The 17526-nt window shown below is 43.5% G+C and overlaps 1 protein-coding gene across 25 annotated transcripts in view; it reads right to left on the reverse strand.

Annotated features, from left to right (window-relative positions):
* Window positions 1–5227: 5227 nt before the first annotated feature.
* Window positions 5228–17526, reverse strand: part of DTNA (dystrobrevin alpha) — a 356301-nt gene continuing 344002 nt past the window's right edge. For 13 of the 25 annotated variants that reach the window (XM_032310167.1, XM_032310168.1, XM_032310171.1 and 10 more), the window contains 3 exons: window positions 17053–17221; window positions 14322–14454; window positions 5228–6331 (listed from right to left, as the gene is read on the reverse strand). In XM_032310167.1, the coding sequence (XP_032166058.1) occupies window positions 6191–6331; window positions 14322–14454; window positions 17053–17221 (443 nt within the window). In that variant the 3' untranslated portion in view covers window positions 5228–6190. Of the gene's footprint in view, window positions 6332–8646; window positions 8925–9042; window positions 9181–11891; window positions 11941–14321; window positions 14455–17052; window positions 17222–17526 lie in introns of those variants that run through there. The other 12 variants (XM_032310175.1, XM_032310177.1, XM_032310182.1 and 9 more) reach the window with 4 other exon arrangements.

Below are 17526 nucleotides of genomic sequence, written 5' to 3' on the forward strand. Positions count from 1 at the left end.
AAATGGGAGAGCCACTTTTAAAATTTTATTTTTACACATCCAGAGGGCAGGAGATGTGTTTTATATTTTAGCCTTTCTTCCTCAGAAATATAACTAAGACAGATGAATTTCCAAAATCATTAAACAAAACAGCCCTCTTCTGAAAATAACAATTTTTTAAAAAGCCATTTTGAAGTGTCAATAAGGAAATACTTTTTGTCTTAACTTGGTTGTTATCAAATGCCTCTCACAGTAGGTAAGTTGTCAGTGTTGTCTTTGTGGGTTGATCTCTCCAAGTGGGAAAGAAGGTAGGGAGCTGGCCCACGAGGGAGTGTAGGGATGGAAATCAGGGTCAACCTGTGGATTTATTATGCCACACAACAAATCCCCTAACGCTATGAGAGGAAAAACAAGCTTGGGTTTCCACTCAGTGTTTCTCAAGATTTTATTGAAAACACAGGTTAGGTAAATTCAATTCAACACATGTGCAATGACCCAATTGCTTGTGCGTATCTTATCTGACCTATCAGAGGCACTCAACACATTTGATGATGCCTTTTCCACCTTGAAACACTTTTCATCATTGGGCATCTGGGATACCACAGCTGCTGATACTCCTCTACCTCTCTGACCACCCCTTCTCGGTCTCCTTTATCACTTCTGGGCTGACAACTCCAAAATGTATAGATCTGGTCTAGACTTCGTTGATTTAGATTTGATTTTGATTGATTTAGACCACAATATAATAAAATGGTTGAAAGCCAAAGACTAAGAGAGCATCTTGAAAGCTGCAAGAGAGAAGTGACTGTTATGTACAAGGGTGCTTTAATAAGATTAACAATTTCTCATCAGAAACCATGGAAGACAGAGGGCAGTGCAATGACATATTTAAAGTGCTGAAAGAAGAAAAAAAACCCATCAGCAAGAATTTGATATCTGATAACATTGTTTTTCAAAAATGAGGAAGAAATTGAAATATTTTTTTAAAAGATTTTATTTATTTATTTGACAGAGATCACAAGTAGGCAGAGAGGCAAGCAGAGACAGGGGAAGCAGGCTTCCTGCCGAGCAGAGAGCCCGATGTGGGGCTCCATCCCAGGACCCTGAGATCATGACCTGAGCTGAAGGCAGCGTCTTAACCCACTGAGCCACCCAGGTGCCCCAGAAATTAAAATATTAAGACAAGATAAACAAAAGCTAAGGGATTTCATTAGCGTAGACCTGTCCTGCAAGAAATGCTAAAGGGAGTCCTAAATTTAAGTGAAAGGACATTACATGGTACTCAATGCAGTTTGAAGAACTAAAGATCTTGGGTAAGGTTAACTAAAGAAACTGAATAATGTTTTGTGTGATATAATGGAGAATTTATCTGGTCTTTGTTCCTAGCTCCAGGCGGAGCTTAACCCGACCCCACCCCAGTTTCCTGCTGGTATGTCTTTGTTATGTTAATGAGGCAACTCACTGGGGGATTGCTTCAGGAAGCAGGCTGGTTACCGGAAAGATCAACCATATGATTAGATGATTGGAACTTGGGGCCAGCCCTACCTCTAGGAAGGGGACATGAACTGGAGATCGAGGTCAATTGGTTTAATCAATTATGCCTACATAATGCAGTCCCGATATAATCTCTGCACACGGAAGCTTCCTGCTTTGTGAACACGGGATAATGATGTGCTCATATTCCACAAAAGGAGGGCATGATGCTCGGTGTCCTCCTCCCTCCTCCCTTCTTCCAGACCTTGCCCTGTGTATCTCTTCATCTCGCTGTTCCTGATCTGCATCCTTTATAATAAAACTGTAAGAGAAAATAAAACTATAATAAAACTGTCAGTAAATTCTGTGAGTTGCTATAACAAATCATCAAAACTGAGGGGGTTGTGGAAATCTCTGAATTTATAGCCGGTCAGTCAGAAGTGTGGGTGGCCCCCAAGACTTGTGACTGCCTTTGGAAGAGAGGGCAATCTTGTGGAGAACTTTACCCTTAACCTGTGGGCTGTATGCTAACGCTGGGTAGTTAGTGTCAGAACTGAATTACAATATACCCACTTGGGGTGGAAATGGAACACATTATGTTTTTGATTGGTGATACCACTTTGAATTTCCTCTGTGATTTGAAAGATGCATAAAATTCATGATAAATCTATGCTATTTGGCACACAATGTATAAAAATGAGGACAGATCCAGGCAAACGAACATTCTTTATTACCATGAAGTGTTGGTTCTACATATCAGATGACTGAAACTGAGTGTGTGGAGAACTCCCTCAGCCTAGAGCCACCACACCTGAGCACATACCTTTCTGGTAACCCTCTTGACCTACTCTCACTCACCCAACTGATGGCAAGGAAAGCTATTTGCCCAGGAAAAGAATTCCAAGGAAAGCAAAAGTGAGTTTCTCTTTGAGGTCTAGAACAGAGAGCTGGTTTAATTGGTCCTTTTCAGATATTTTCAGGGAGGATCTGTTCTCAAGCAAGAGCAGCCACGAAGAGACTTCCGGAAGAATGGAATGCCAGAGAAACTGTTTACCTATTGCCATTTGTGTTCCAACAAATGTTCTTGCCTAAGACTTACCCTTAGCAACCTTCCTGCTTAGGAAAAGCCATCTGCATGAGACAGCGACACCAGAGATGGAGAACATGCACGGCCTGCGTTCCTGCTCCACTTGCAGTTACTGAACCGATTAACATTGGGAGGAGGATGAGGTATTGTCATTACTTACCCTGACTCATAAGCCACTGATATTTTCATGAGGTTTTCATTAAAATAAAACACATACACATATTTTCCAATGCTCTGTGGCATACTAATGTTACTGAGCATCTCTTCAGGCAAAAAGAGAATCCTTTGCTTACTGAAGGCATAGAACATTTACACTGTTAGACATGCCCTTCAAAGATGTTGGCCAATTCCAGTAGCCTTGTTATTGAATCAAAGAAGCTGCCCAACCCTGGTGTTTCTTCTCCATCTACCCATTCTCCCATTTACTCTATTTATGTCATGAAACCTGGGAAAATTAGAATAACATGATGAATGAAATAAAAATATCCTCCACAATTCCATGATTTAGAGCATCACCATTTTGGTGTATTTTTTCCTATACACACTACCCAAATATTCATCAAGTTGGGACTATTCTTACACTCTCTAATAATCTGATTTTTTTTTGCTTGATTTATGCAAATATCTTCCATGTTGAGATATATATCTCTTTCTCAACCTTTCTCAACAAAGGCTTCTTAGTATTCCAGCCTAACATATCATGCCATAAGTAGTTTAAGTGTTCCTTTAGTAGTGTCCATTATGCCCTAGTACTATAGACAAGTCTGCATGAACATCCTTGTTTATATATCTTTAGGGTCTCAAAAGTGGAGGTGGCCCCATCACAACATAGTGTCCCAGCATAGTCCATGGCAGCAGAGTCCCAGATGGCAGAATTCCAGGTTTCCAAGGTGCCCAGAGAACTTCTTCCTGGGTGTTGGTGTCTCATAGCTAATGTGTGCTGTTGGGATGATGAATCCGAAATGTTGCCAGCTTCTTCTTACCAAACTTGGCCTTATCCCAACTCTGCAAATCTGCCCTTTTGGGACCAGTAGGACCACCAAGTCCTACCCTCAGGTGATTCTTTGTATCATGGAGACAGAGGCCTCAATCCTGGGAGCAATAGATTTTTCTTTGACAGAATCCTTAAATTCAGCTGCTTCCAGTCTTCCAGGGCTTATAGCAGAGTTTAACCGCTGTGGTGTTACCTCAGCGGCTCCAACCAACCAAGCTGCCATTATGTTCAAGCCCTGAGACTTGAGTATCTCCCCTACTATGTAGAGAAATCCACATATCTGACTTACCAGTAACAAGTTCCCTAGACTTAACCTTGTTGAAAGAATTCCATAGCCTGATAGTCTTCAGATCAGTATCAGCATCATCAACCTACTAAATCAAAACTCTGTAAGCCTGAGAAGCTCTGCACTATCTTGGTTTAAGGAGGGCCCAACTGAACCTCATCCTGGAAGGCTAGGATTAAAGCTGGACTTCAGGTCAGTACACAGATTCCCTGGGGAGCTTGATGAAATGCTGACTCTAATTCAGTAGGTCCGGTTTGGAGCCCGAGATTTTGTGTTTGTAACTACATCCCAGGTGACGCCAGTACTGTTGGTCCTTGGACCACATTTTGAGTAGCAAGAGGATAGCAGTTCTTAAAATTTGTCAGACTGTATTACCTGAAACACTTGTTAAAATACAGATTCCCTGTCTCCAGCCTAGACCTGCTAATTCAGATTAACCAATTTTTCAGGTGACTTTGGCAGTTAGATAAATTTAAGAAATGCGAAGGTAGGGATCAGCACTGAATGTGGCATGGCTCCTAGGAGGTGAGGGGATGAGGCACAAGAGGCAGCTGAGTGAGACTTGGGGGCAGATACCCACGGAAATGCCTTTGTTGCTCACCTCCAAATGGGGTGGTGGGGGTGGTGGGGTGTCTGAGCGCCCACTAGTGGTCATATCAGGTCAGGACTTGCCTCTGCGTTGATGTCCTGCAGAGCCTCTCGGTTTCTTTCTCTAGTGCCTCTTGAGTGTTTATAGCATTTTCATGAACTGTAAATCAACCCCAGACTCTGTGAGCACAGACCTTCAGCACCGTTCCAAGTCAGAGTTCCCAAAAATGCCATTCATGAAGTGCTGGAGCCCGACAGATTCTGCTATGGTTCCGCCAAGGAATTGGCTCCTTATGCAAACAAAACACACAACCCAACACCGCATGGGAATCCAGTGGTTCTTGGAAGAGAAATGAGAATGGAGGGAGTGATCGCCTCTGTGGACTCTGAGTTTTTGTCCACTCTTTGGAACTTTTATTTGATTCCTGTTGCTATCAACACGTCGACCTCCAGGGTGTGCTGATTCTCCTTTCTCACCAGCTCTAGTGCAGACAAAAGCTACTAATTCATTTATTCATTCACTGAACATATCATTATGCAGCTCATAATTGCCAAGTACCTGGCTAGACGCTGCGATTCAAAGGATCGAGTCGAGTAACATAAAGAGCTTATAACAGTGTCAGATATAAAGCAAGCGCTAAATCGTGAACTCTTCCATAGGCAGGGAAAAGGGAGATATTTTGCTGTAGTAAGGACTCAACCGATGGGGCTGCTTACTGCTGCAAGTGTTGACTTGTCTTTCTCCTTTGAACAGACTGACTCCATGTTACTTCAAGAAAGATTCATTGAAAGAAGGAAATAAAAGACACAGATATAGTGTTTTTAAAAACATTTTTTAATGAAGAAATAATTCCATTCCAAAATATAGACACACAATTAAATAGTTTAATCACTTCAAAATATAACATGTCTCCCGGAGGTTCCAGCACGCACACACACACACACAAAACAATACTTAACAGCAATACAAAAAAATCCATACAATAGTAGTTTTGTTACAATACCAGTGAATATTGTGAAATCTTTAGTGTCTCTGAATTGGTTATTTCAAATGGTGTCAAATGACAGTAGTCATAATTAAAAACGTCTTACAGTTAATTAGCCTCAAGATGGAACATTTCTGATTTTTTTTCTCTTTTTGGTTCAAAAGTAAAAATGCCCTTTCTTCTGAGGACACAGTGGAGTTCTTGTTTGTGGCTCCTTGCGCGGAATCAAACCAAGGTGATTGCAGCAACCAAAGGTCGCCGTATTTACAAGATCTATCTACAGTTAACAGCCAAGAACTAATAAGGGCGGACAAAGATGATCAAAATAAAAGCAGACATCAGTGCTAAATTATGATGCAACAGTTTGGCTCATGCATATAAGAAAATACATAGTATATCACAACAAAGGCCACACTCTTATGCAATTCAGTTCACATTACTACTTACAAATGAACCTTCCCTGCCTTATAGAGATCACTCGAGAATCCATTTTTCACAATCTCCAGCACATCTCTCTCTGACCAACTGAACTTACCCTGACTTGCGTCCTGACCAACCGCAACTGATTCCTGAATCTCATACAGCAGATTTTGCCCTGCCCCCCTCCCTACCTCCCTCCTTCCCTCCCTCCACACGGCACCATGGGGGTGGTTGGCTGTGTTAGACCAGTGCTCATTAATAGGCCATCATCTCTGGTGGAGATGGATGTGCAATTTATTGTGGAACAAGAAAGAGAAAACCCCCGCAAGATAAAAGTATCTCGCGGACAGGACAGGTGAAACCGTCTGGATTTGCACTTAGAACAGGTCCCAAAAGTAAATTTGGAGAGCCAAGGAAAGAAACCCCCCCAAAACCACAAAAACCCAAAACAATACACGCCATTTTGTCTCGGCTACAGGACAGGGGTGCTTGGGTCTGGTCTCAGTGCTGACGTGGAGCTAAGAGAAAGAAAAGGCGGCTGGTTAGTCAGGAACCGGTCATTGGCGGCAGTTTCCAGAGTCCTTGCAATGGCTTCTACGATGCTAGTGACAACCGTGTCATGGAGTTGGCAATGAAATCTATGACAAGGGGGAAGGTTATCAGCAAAACGGTTTGAACCTTAGACAAGCATTTTGATGTCAAAACACAGAGTGACAACAGATGTCAGCTCAGTCCGGACAGGGGCTGAATGCCACTTGCAGCATCCGAGTTCCGAGTTCCAGAACTATCTGGCTATGAGTTAGAGCTGACGGCAATGTAGGTAGCTGGGATGGAGTGGTTTTGGGTACTGAGTATGAGGCACGAGTGGCCACCTGCTCCATCTAGAGAGGTTTGGTTTCACAGACGATGGGCGGTGGGAAGGAGATGAACATTAAGATAAACCAACAAAACTCATAATAAAATCCATCTGTGCAAAGAAATCTGAGAACTGTGCAGTTGTGCCCCTTTGGTGTAAGCCTGTTCTTGGGGACATTTGTCAGGCTGCTTCTCTGGGAGAAGTAGGAAGACGCACATCAACGGACAGCGTGGGCTTCTTACTAACACCAACCGAGAGCTTTGCTATCGCCGAGGCAAGCGATTTTGTTCCAAAGGGCAGCCAAGGACATGGTTTCTGACCAGACGCAGACACGCCCTCTGGAGAGGGACCCGGCAGGTGTCAGGATGTCTGTTCTCAGCTGGGCACACACCAACCACCACCTATGTAGTGGGTGGGAGAGGGTTTTTGCCAGCCCCGGGAGCAAAATCGAATTGCTGAAGCTTTGAGGTTGACTCAGAGCCTTTCTTGCTTATCCTGAACCAGGACTATTTAGAGGTCCTATATGCAACTTTATTCTAAAGCAGTGGTTCTCAACCTTTAGCATGCATCAGGAATCACCTGGAGGGCTTCTTAAAGCGCAGACGGCTGGGCCCAATCCCCAGAGTTCCTGATGCAGCAGGACCTGGTGGGGGTTTAAGAATCTGCATTTCTAAATAAATTCCCAAAGTGATGCTGATGCTGTGGATCCAGGGCCCCCACTTTGAGAGCCACTGTTCTAAAATGACGTTCTCTTCTTTCTTTTAAAGGAGACAGGAATTCCAGAGAAGCTGTGCATTTACGTATAATGTATTCAATACGTTGCCGGATTTTATTTCATCCAGTCGTGCAACAAGTAGATCCTGTTGTCATGTCCCCAGAATCCCTAAGGGAGGTCTTTAATGCTCCCTGACAAGGGCTCTCAGAAAGGACCATCCACAGAGCCTTTCATTCTTCCTTCTTCGACCGTGCTTTTTGCCCATCAGCTTTTCGCTGAGGGCAAAATCCCAACTCCACTTAGAAGAGCCCATTTCCTCTCCCATGACCACAGAAGGCTGCATGCAGAACACCGGGTAGCCAGCTAAGGCAATACACATTCAGAAATAAAAGGAGAGTGAGCGTTTGCAAGCACACTTTAAGCCTGTACATTTAAAGCTGAAGGCCTCCAGACAACCTGATAGGGGAAGCTGTGGACGAGCGGTGTGGTTAGACATGCTCCCTAAAGCTGTAAGAGAGGGACGCGCCCTTGGAAGAGCAGAGACAACTTGAGTCCGTGTGGGGGTCGTATGGCACCTGTGGTTTATAAACAGCTTTAGCAACGAGTATTTCAAAACATAGTTCACAGTTTTTAAGAAGATCTGTGCTGATTTTAAAAACTAGAGTCTATATCATTTGAATGTTGCCTTTGTCTTTTTGAATATGATATCTATTTGGAAAAAATATTTACACTAAATTCTATGGCTGATTTGTTAGAGTATCTTGAAAGAAAACAACCCCAAGTTGGAAAGAAGCCCCAAAGACTGGATTATCCTGGTGTGATGGTTCAAGTCATTGCTCACAGACACTGAGAGACAGATGCAGACAGTGCAGGCCAAGGACCCTTCTTGGCTTCCGGGCTCTGAGTCTGTATACTAAGGTACCAAATCCTTTGGGGTTAGTGTATAATTGCAAGTGGTTGTTCTTTTCCAATTGCTGCGGGGAAAAAAAATGTACAGTGTATAATAAACTGGTTCGCTAAAATCCCAAAGAATTCAGAAATCAAACGTCTAGCTATAAACAGTATTAATATTGTCATTGTAAACTCAACAGGTTCGATAACATGTGCAAAGGCGTAAAATGCTTGTTAATACTGCCATCGTGAACAACAGCAGTGTGGTTTTCAGCTTGTGGGTTTTCCTTTTTCTCTCCATGTGTGTGGTGGTGGCTGTTTTTTTGTTTGTTTCTAATCAGGGATGAGCCATGTTACAAAAGATGTAACTGATAAGTTAGCTTTGAACAGGAGTCAGAAGTCTTTTTTGTTTCCTTCTCAAAACACACACCTACGAACTACAAATCTTAGAACGACAAGTTAGCTGCGCTCTGGTCAGCAGAACGCGTCTCTAAGGGTGGGGGTCTGTCAGGAGTGGCTGCGCAGGGGGGCTCCTCTTGCCGCTGAGGCTGCTGCACGGCGTGTCTTCTCCTCTCTGGGGGTGGGTGCGGGGCTCTCCTTCATCACCAGCTTTCGTGTTACCTTCATCCTCTGTCTGACTATAGCTTGCCTGGGAATAAGGAATGTGTAACTTTTTTTTTAAAAGATGAATACTGTTCCCTAAGTTAGGGTTTCGAAGCTTAGGGTTCTCCCCAGCAACCCCTCCCACCCTGGCCCGACACACATACATTCACACACTCTCTCTCCTCCCTTCCTCTGACAATCAGGAGCCAAGGTCCTGGGACATGGTGTGCCATTGCTCCTTCTGAAAGAGAGGACAGGAGTCCTCTGCATTGGGTCTCTTGCTTAATGGGAGCTTGAGGCATCTGGAGGTCGAAGCAAGGCAAACGGAAATGTTTGTGCAGATGAGACCAGTCACCTACCATCAAAATGCCATGGTAATTAGAAAAAAAAAAAAAAAAAAACCAAACCCACTTTGATTGTCCAAGCCCCCAGTTTCTGAAGTAGGATGTGGTTGGCCAAGGAGAGTGGTGTACCGTCCGGGGAGAGGGATGCAAAAGGGACAAATCCAAGATCTGAGCCTGCCAAATGGAGTTTTGGTGGATTCTTAAATTTGGTGTTAAATGTTATGTATACTGTATCTCTTCCAAAGAGGCTTGTTGAAAGGCAAGGTTTTACTCTGTTCACTGCTGTTAGTACTGATGACTGCATATTTATTTTCAAATAGCTTTTTTTTTTTTTTGAGCCAGAGGGTGGGTCTTTTATTTGTCTGGGGTTCCAACCTCTCTTCCTTCCCCGCGAAGGGCTCTGCCCTGGCAGACACCTAATTGACTTGCAGCAGGGATGCTGGCTTCCAGACCCTTGGATAAGAAATGCACAGCTTTGAGGCAATTTCTGGTCTTGTCGCATGGTCAGAAAGCCCAAACCAATTGATTTCCATAGCACAAACTGTTCTAAGATTTCAGCTCTATTTCTTGGTTACATCTAGAACTAGGTTAGAACTAGCTGCAAAGATGAAAAGCCACTGACTTTAGGATGGATCTGTAAGGTTTTAAATAGCTTTTGCCTAAGTGGCTGATTTCATGACAGGCTAGTTCATATCTAGAGCCCCGTGGAACCCCAGCTTGGTAGCCACACAATGCAGTAAATGGCAGAGGCCACAACGGTTTCCGTTTCTCACCACCAAATTGACAACAAAATATGAAAACAGTGGCTTAAGAACTTTCAGAGTACTGAAATCTTTGGCTTTTCAGGAGAAGACCCAAATGCCACTTCTTATCTAAGTTTATGTCAAGGACATTTCATTAGTTTGTTTAAGAAAATATTTTTCTAGGAACTAGTGACTGATGTTTAAATAATGTGCAGAATAAAAATGATCCAACTGCGGCCACTAAGAGAAAGAAAATGCTGTGAAAGGAGAGGCTTGCTCCTTTGGGACTAGATCTGTTATAACGGGAGTAGATGTTTTCAGAAATGGCTCCTGGGAATTGTTTCCACTGTGGTCATCATGACTCAGGAGAGCACAGGCTGTGGCATTCTCAAATCCAAGGGACGGAGACCAGAATACATAGTCAGTTACACCCATATGGCCTCAGAGCTCGTAAACTATATTTCATCACAACAGCTCTGCCATGATGTCTACTTGCTTAATCCTAACTCGAGGACTGAGACACGAAGTTGGTAATGCATGAGCTAGGATTATTCTCTGCAAGTTGATTTGTCATTTAAGAGAAGTAGATCCCTTTTTAAACTTAGCAGGCAGAGCTGACTTTACGACCAGCTGTGCTACAGACGTCTCAGAGACCACAGCTGGGAAAGACTGTGTCACTGAAGTAGATACAAGCCCTTGGGCTCCTCCAGCCAGCAACTGGGAGAGGTGTATCTACTTGGAACTGTAATGGGGGACAGTTAAATGGCCATTAGCTGGAGCCAGAGACAACATCTACACTTACGAGACAGGGTAGCCAAAAGTGTATAAAATCTCTGCACATGGCAGAGTCCTAGCTTTGTTTATAAAAATACAGAGAGCAAGCTAGTTCTGAGTCCTGGGCCAGGGGGGCTTCCCCTACACTCACGCAGCAACTCCAGCAGCTCCCCGGGACTGAATGGCTTGTGAAGCAGTGAGTGCAGTGCCGGGCACGTACATGTGCACTCACAATAAATTATGGTGTGTCTGGCACCATGTTAAGCTCTTTATAAACTACATCCCAATGAGGACAACTCCACTACGAGGTAAGTATTATGTTATATGTTGTGCAGAGGGAACAGAAGTTCAGAGGGGTTTAATAATTTGTCAGGGTTAGGCGGCCACGATTTGGTGGCACCCCTATTGAAATTGGGGCCATCGGAGTTCAGGCTCTGAGCTTTAAACCGCTCCACTCCAGTTGTCCTGCCAGTCAAGCGCCAGTCTCGCTACACAGTCATGTGACTGATGATTTTCCACGTAAGTTGCTAGGTCCCTGGGGGTAGGGAATCCCATGCCACGTAAATGATATTTAAACTAAGCTGTATCTTGCTGAATTCCACAATGCATTTGAATTTGCTATTTCAAAGATAAAAGGCTGCAGAAGTTGCCCCCTCTCTTTTGCTTCTTTTGTTTTCTTTAAGAACGCATGGTTTTGCCTTCATGTATTAAGGTGCACACATTCAGTCTCTGGGTCCTGAACACAGCACGACTCTGAGGCTGGCCCAGCTCTGGATATGCTGAGCTCGCCTGGACCTTCCCTTGTCAAGTGATGGAGAAGCTGCAAAGTCAGGTGCTGTTAGGGACCGGTGATGGGGCCCTCCAGCCCTGGAGGATTTCTGGGGCATCTCTGGTGTTATAGAAGTGTCTGTGCCAATTTTCCTAATTAATAGAGTAAAAAGTCAATTCCCAAGGTTGTCTGCCAAATCTCCCCTGGGTTCTAATGAAATGCTCCATAGGCCGGGATGATTCTTTGCCATCAGGAGGGAAGGAGGATATTTGTGACACGGGAACACAGAAACACCTAAGACAGAGTGGTTGTGAACTGAGGTTACTAGTTATCAGAATTCAGTGTACGGTGCCACGTTTCCTCCTAAAGAAGACAGTACTTACTTGAGAGGAGAGTGATAAAAGGATATTGTATTCAACCTTGCAAGCTGACCTGCGGGTGACAAAGGACACAAACAAGAAAGGTGACATGTCAAGTCTGTGATGCGGTCAAGCTGGTGAATTATTTGGTTGGAAGCCATGCAGAAGGACAGAGAGTGAGAGTTCAATGAATGAAAACAGCATTCTGACCCGTCAGGGAACCATATGCTCACAGAAGAGTCAAGGAACGCCACTTCAGCCTTCTCTAGGGCATATGCCTTGAGTAGGGACACACAGGCCTACTATTGTCTCCTACACCTTTTCTTTACCTTCCCCTTGAAGTTGCTGGGCATGGAAAGGAGAGAAGGGGCTTAAGATTAACTAGAGATGGCAAAGACTCCAACTGCACCTTAAGCTATTAATAGCATTTCCCTTCATTTTATTCATAGAAGGTTAAATGTAATATAATTAATATATAAATTATAATATAATTATATATTATATATAAATACCATATAGTTATAATTAATATAATATAAATAAATATAATTTAGTATTTTATACAAAATGACTATCCCCTGTTAAAAAAACAATTGAGAACTTCAGTGACTGTTGTCACCAACATCCAGAAACCAATATGGGCTCGAAGAGGGAGGCCTAACAGGCGCAGCTAACAGCATGAACCAGAACACTGATTATTTAACCATATACCTCTTTCCCTCTCGGCAGCAGAGCCAAATAAAACTCGTGTAGGAATGCCATCCCTCAACGCTCCCAGAGACACCCTGGAAGCCTCACCCAGGCTAATTTCCTTCTGTGGACAGGCCATAGATGTGGCAAAGAGCATTCTCCATGGTTCTCCACTTCCGGCAACTTTTTCTGTAGTGTTGAAGTGTGGCTTTACCTTTATATATAGTCACTGATTTTTTTCTTTTGTGGGGAGTGGGCATGGGGTATGATGAAGTCTTCATTTTAGCTGCTTCTAAAATACGGTTGTTAAACCGAAAAGGCTAATGGGGCATCCAAACAGGCAAAACCTTTGTTTTATATTGTTGGGATGGGGTTGGGCGGCTTCAGTTTCTCTCTTGCCACATTCTTCTTGGGAAAATATTTTCAAAACAATTCATAAACATATTCTGAGAAGTAGAGAGAATGTATTCTCTCTGCTTTTCTTCCCTTCACTAACGGAGTAAGAGAGAGCCACTGCTCACCTAAAAATATGGAGGAGGCTTGTCTGGCCACTGGACAGAAAGCCTGACATGAAGAAATATCCTGTGGGGCCTGGTGGGGGGGTCAGTAGGTCTCAACCAGGCAAACATCCCTGAGCTCCCAGAACCTCAAGAAAACACCTGTGAATCACAGGGAGGAGAAACACACAAGCAAGACCAACAGGGCAGTAAAAAAATCTCCATGGGGAAAACGTATTCCCTTCGGGATGACTTACTAATTACGTTTATTCCCAGTTGTGCGCGTTATGTTCGGTGAATTCTCAGCTGGATTAATAACATACCCCAGTATATACGACAATCTGTTCATCCACACCCTGCTGAACACGGGGCCTACAGTTCCTCTACCCTTCTTGGAGAGATGTAATACTCTCCTACTGACTTATTTTGACATGAGGTGGGCAGGGAAGGTGGCTGAGGACAAAGGATTCAAGGGAAGAGATATATTTATACTTACTCAGTTTCTTCAGGCCTTGTTCTTTACATTTTCTTTCTTTTTTTTTTTTTTTAAAGATTTTATTTATTTATTTGACAGAGAGAGATCACAAGTAGGCAGAGAGGCAGGCAGAGAGTGAGAGAGAGAAGCAGGCTCCCCGCTGAGCAGAGAGCCCGATGCGGGACTCGATCCCAGGACCCTGAGATCATGACCTGAGCCAAAGGCAGCGGCTTAACCCACTGAGCCACCCAGGTGCCCCTACATTTTCTTTTTTTGATCTATGAGAAATTGCATCTTTCCCAATGATCTTAGAGGAGTATAAATCGTTAGTCACTATGTTTCCCCTAAAGGGACAAGGTCTTTTTCACTTTCAGATCATAATTTCTAAGAATTCATGGTGAACAGTAGAGCTCTAAGAAAGTATTTAAAATTTTTACAACTGCCTAGAACATGTGGCTTAAGGAATGCAATCAGAATATTCTGGAGAGGGGCGCCTGGGTGGCTCAGTGGGTTAAAGCCTTTGCCTTTGGCTCAGGTCATGATCCCAGGGTTCTGGGATCCAGCCCTGAGTGGGGCTCTCTGCTCAGCGGGGAGCCTGCTTCCTCCTCTCTCTCTGCGTGCCTCTCTGCCTACTTGTGATCTCTCTCTGTCAAATAAATAAATAAAATCTTAAAAAAAAAATATTCTGGAGAGGGAGGGTGGAAGAAAGGAGAAGGGGCGGATTTTCTGAGTGATGTAAAAGACCCGGCCACCGAGGGGCGGGGTGCTGGGGCGGGGCCTGGATGCCCATACCTGGTAGGCTTCATCTTGTAATTTCTGTTTCAGGTACTCCTCCATCTTGAGCTCATTCTCCAGCTGCCGGACTGAGTCGTTTTCATAGTTCTCATCGTCTGGCCGCACGTAGGGGTCCCCGTCTTCTGAGACCCTGGGAACAGACCACAAATGGTGTTTGGGAGCAAATCTTAAAAATAGGAGTGGAATGCATGTGTTAGCTGTGGTTTTTGGCCCCAATTAACTGAGTCCCCGAATTCTCTTTTTGGCTTCAATTCACTTCAATTCAACATCTTCTGTTACCTAACAGAAAATTTAAAAAAAACCAACACAACAACCACCCCCCTCCCTAAAACCCCCAAAAAACAAAACACAAACTTTGGAAGTTTGGAGAAATGAATGATCAAGGCATTCTCATATGTAATTTTTCTAAGGCATTCTGATGATCATTGGTCATCTGTGTTTTCCTCTGGTTTACAAAAGTGAATTGCCTTTAAAGCATTTGTCAGTTTTAAAAGAGGTGGCCTTATCTTTGGAGAGGATTTATTTTTCCCAATCTGCAGGCCTTTTTAATTTTTTTAAAGATGGAATCCAAGAACACTTTCTATAAGGAAAGTGAGCCCTCTAGTGAAATAATGATTAAGGACATTTGTTCATAATTTACCCCCGCTTTGTGCTGGGATATGCACCCATGTACTTTATTTTTTACCGTAGATTAAGTCTTAGAATAATCAGCTCATGGGTGTCAGGGAGGTCACACTTGAACCCATAGCTCTTGATCTTAAAAAATTCATACTAGTTCTGAATCTAAGAAATCGTTTCAAATTGTTCAGTTCTATCATGAGATAAAGAGTGAAGAATGGTCTCATTCACTAATGCGTGACTCTATTCGTATCTCTCCATCCCCGTTTATAAGAACCCTTTCTGAGACTAAACATAAATTCGCTACCTAAATCATATGATTAAAATATTCTCAGAATAAAACCCGGTGTCTGTTTCGATTGGACAGATATTAAGACATGCCCTAAAGTGAAAAGAGCGATCAAGTAGAAGTTTCTGGGCTGGAACTTAAATGCCACTGTTCATGTTTATTTATATCTGTACAACATGTTCTCATTATTTTTAGAGGTTTGGGGCCAGCCTAAATAGGACTGCGAGGCCTCTGTGAACTTTCCCTTCCCAAGTCCCGCAGCCTGGTGGTGGTAGCTGATACTGTCACCAGAATGCTGGGGACAGTGGAGTAGAGTAGATCTAGCTACAGTCTTGGAGTTTTGGATTAGAACAAGAAAACTTCAGGTAAGCACATGTAAATGCTTCATTCTGAAAAATCAAACAGGTTACTTACCAGCTACACTGCCGACAGTTAATTCACCATTTTCAATAAGAAGCAAATCAGATAATTCTAAATTATAGAGGAAAGGACACGAAAGCAAACCAAAAGGAAAAGCGGCAGCCTACTGCTACTTACAATCATGTCAGAACTGTTTTGTTGGCATCTCTCCGCCTGCCTTTTCACACCCGCTTTCCAACCACATCTCTCTATAGTTCCCCATTACTACGGGTCTACTCACTACTTGGACTGAGATCCAAAACACCAGAAAGGCCTCTGGTTCATTTCTTCTTTGGGTCCTGAAAACGGCCAGTTTACTTTTGTAGACTAGCCTGCAGCATTTTTCACATTAAGCACCATCACCTTCCTGGTCTGTAAAGCTCAGGGAACCCCTTTGTAACCCTCCGGTGAGCCTCTCTGTCCACCTTTCCCACGGCTACCTGGGCCCCCCTCTCTTGCAGGCTCTCCTTGCTTCCCAGCCTTCCTTCCCACTCACGCTGGGCTCCAGCAAGCCCGTCCTAGGGCCTCCCCCTCTGCTTCTCAGCTTTGGGCTCCTAGGCCTGTCTGCTTTGAGTTTGAGCTGATCCAGGGACACAGACAAGTCTAGAGGGGATGTCACGGGTTCTGCTGCTTTCTGTCAAGCCACAGAAGCCTAATTGGATGAAAATCTTTGCAAAATGCCTTTCAAAGGTCAGATTTACACACACTCAACAAGTCCACCAGATTGGATTTCTTTATAATGAGGCTTTAGACATTCATTGATTTCAATCTCAGGTGCTCAGATAACGTTCACACCCATTCTGAAGAGAGGCCTCTCCAGCATCACCGGGTCCTCTAAGGGCAAATGCAGTACATTTAGAAGGTAGGATGATTTATCTCCTGAGCGAGTCTGTGAGTCCCGAAAGGCAGAGAGGGATCCTTAATACTATTTTGAGTACACCTAGCCCTGCGCCTTGGGTGTGCCAGGCTCTCAACAAGCACCGGCTGGTTTTGGTTATGGCTATTCTGGGTAGGTATGAAGGCGGAAAAGTCCCAACACCCAATTTTTTAAATTTATTTATTATTTTTTTTATAAACATATAATGTATTTTTATCCCCAGGGGTACAGGTCTGTGAATCGCCAGGTTTACACACTTCACAGCACTCACCATAGCACATACTCTTCCCAATGTCCATAACCCCACCCCCTCTCCTGACCCCCCTCCCCCCAGCAACCCTCAGTTTGTTTTGTGAGATTAAGAGTCACTTATGGTTCCAACACCCAATTTAATGTAGCATCCATCCTTCTACCTCATCTGGCAGAAAAAGAAAACTTCATCATCCCTTTCTGAAATAAAGAATGAAGCAACCAAGCTTCTATTTTCCCGTATTGCCTACAAAGTATTATGTTGCTGAGAAAGACCCCCAGCCGCCGATACTCACACGTCACTGCGCATGGTGCTGGGGGGGGTGCTGCCGTGGAGGTACCCAGGTTTCCGGGCGTGGATTTGCGCTAGAAAAGCCTTTTCTGAGGTGGGCGATGGAACCAGATCCTCAAACTGAGTTCGCGTAAATTCAGAATCCACGTTACTCTCTGTTTCACTCCCCACCTCTGTTAGGTACCATGGAAGAAATGAAGAATGACTTAGATTTTTTTTTTAGTGATTGGCAAATAAGAGGGCTGCTGGGCTTAACATAAATCAGCCTGTGCTGTGGAAAACATTAACCAGTTGTGGTACATAAGTCAGGTGAGTTTATTATCTTTTTTTCCCAAAATGCCATTTGATATTGACATGAATTTCTAGAAAATCATTAGGTATACACAATATTGTCTTTTTAAATCTCAAACATATTGAGGAGTTTTTGTGTCTTGACTGAATTAATTTTTTTTTAAAGATTTTATTTATTTATTTGACA

Source organism: Mustela erminea, chromosome 13, assembly GCF_009829155.1.
Source record: "Mustela erminea isolate mMusErm1 chromosome 13, mMusErm1.Pri, whole genome shotgun sequence".
NCBI classification, from domain to species: Eukaryota; Metazoa; Chordata; class Mammalia; order Carnivora; family Mustelidae; genus Mustela; species Mustela erminea.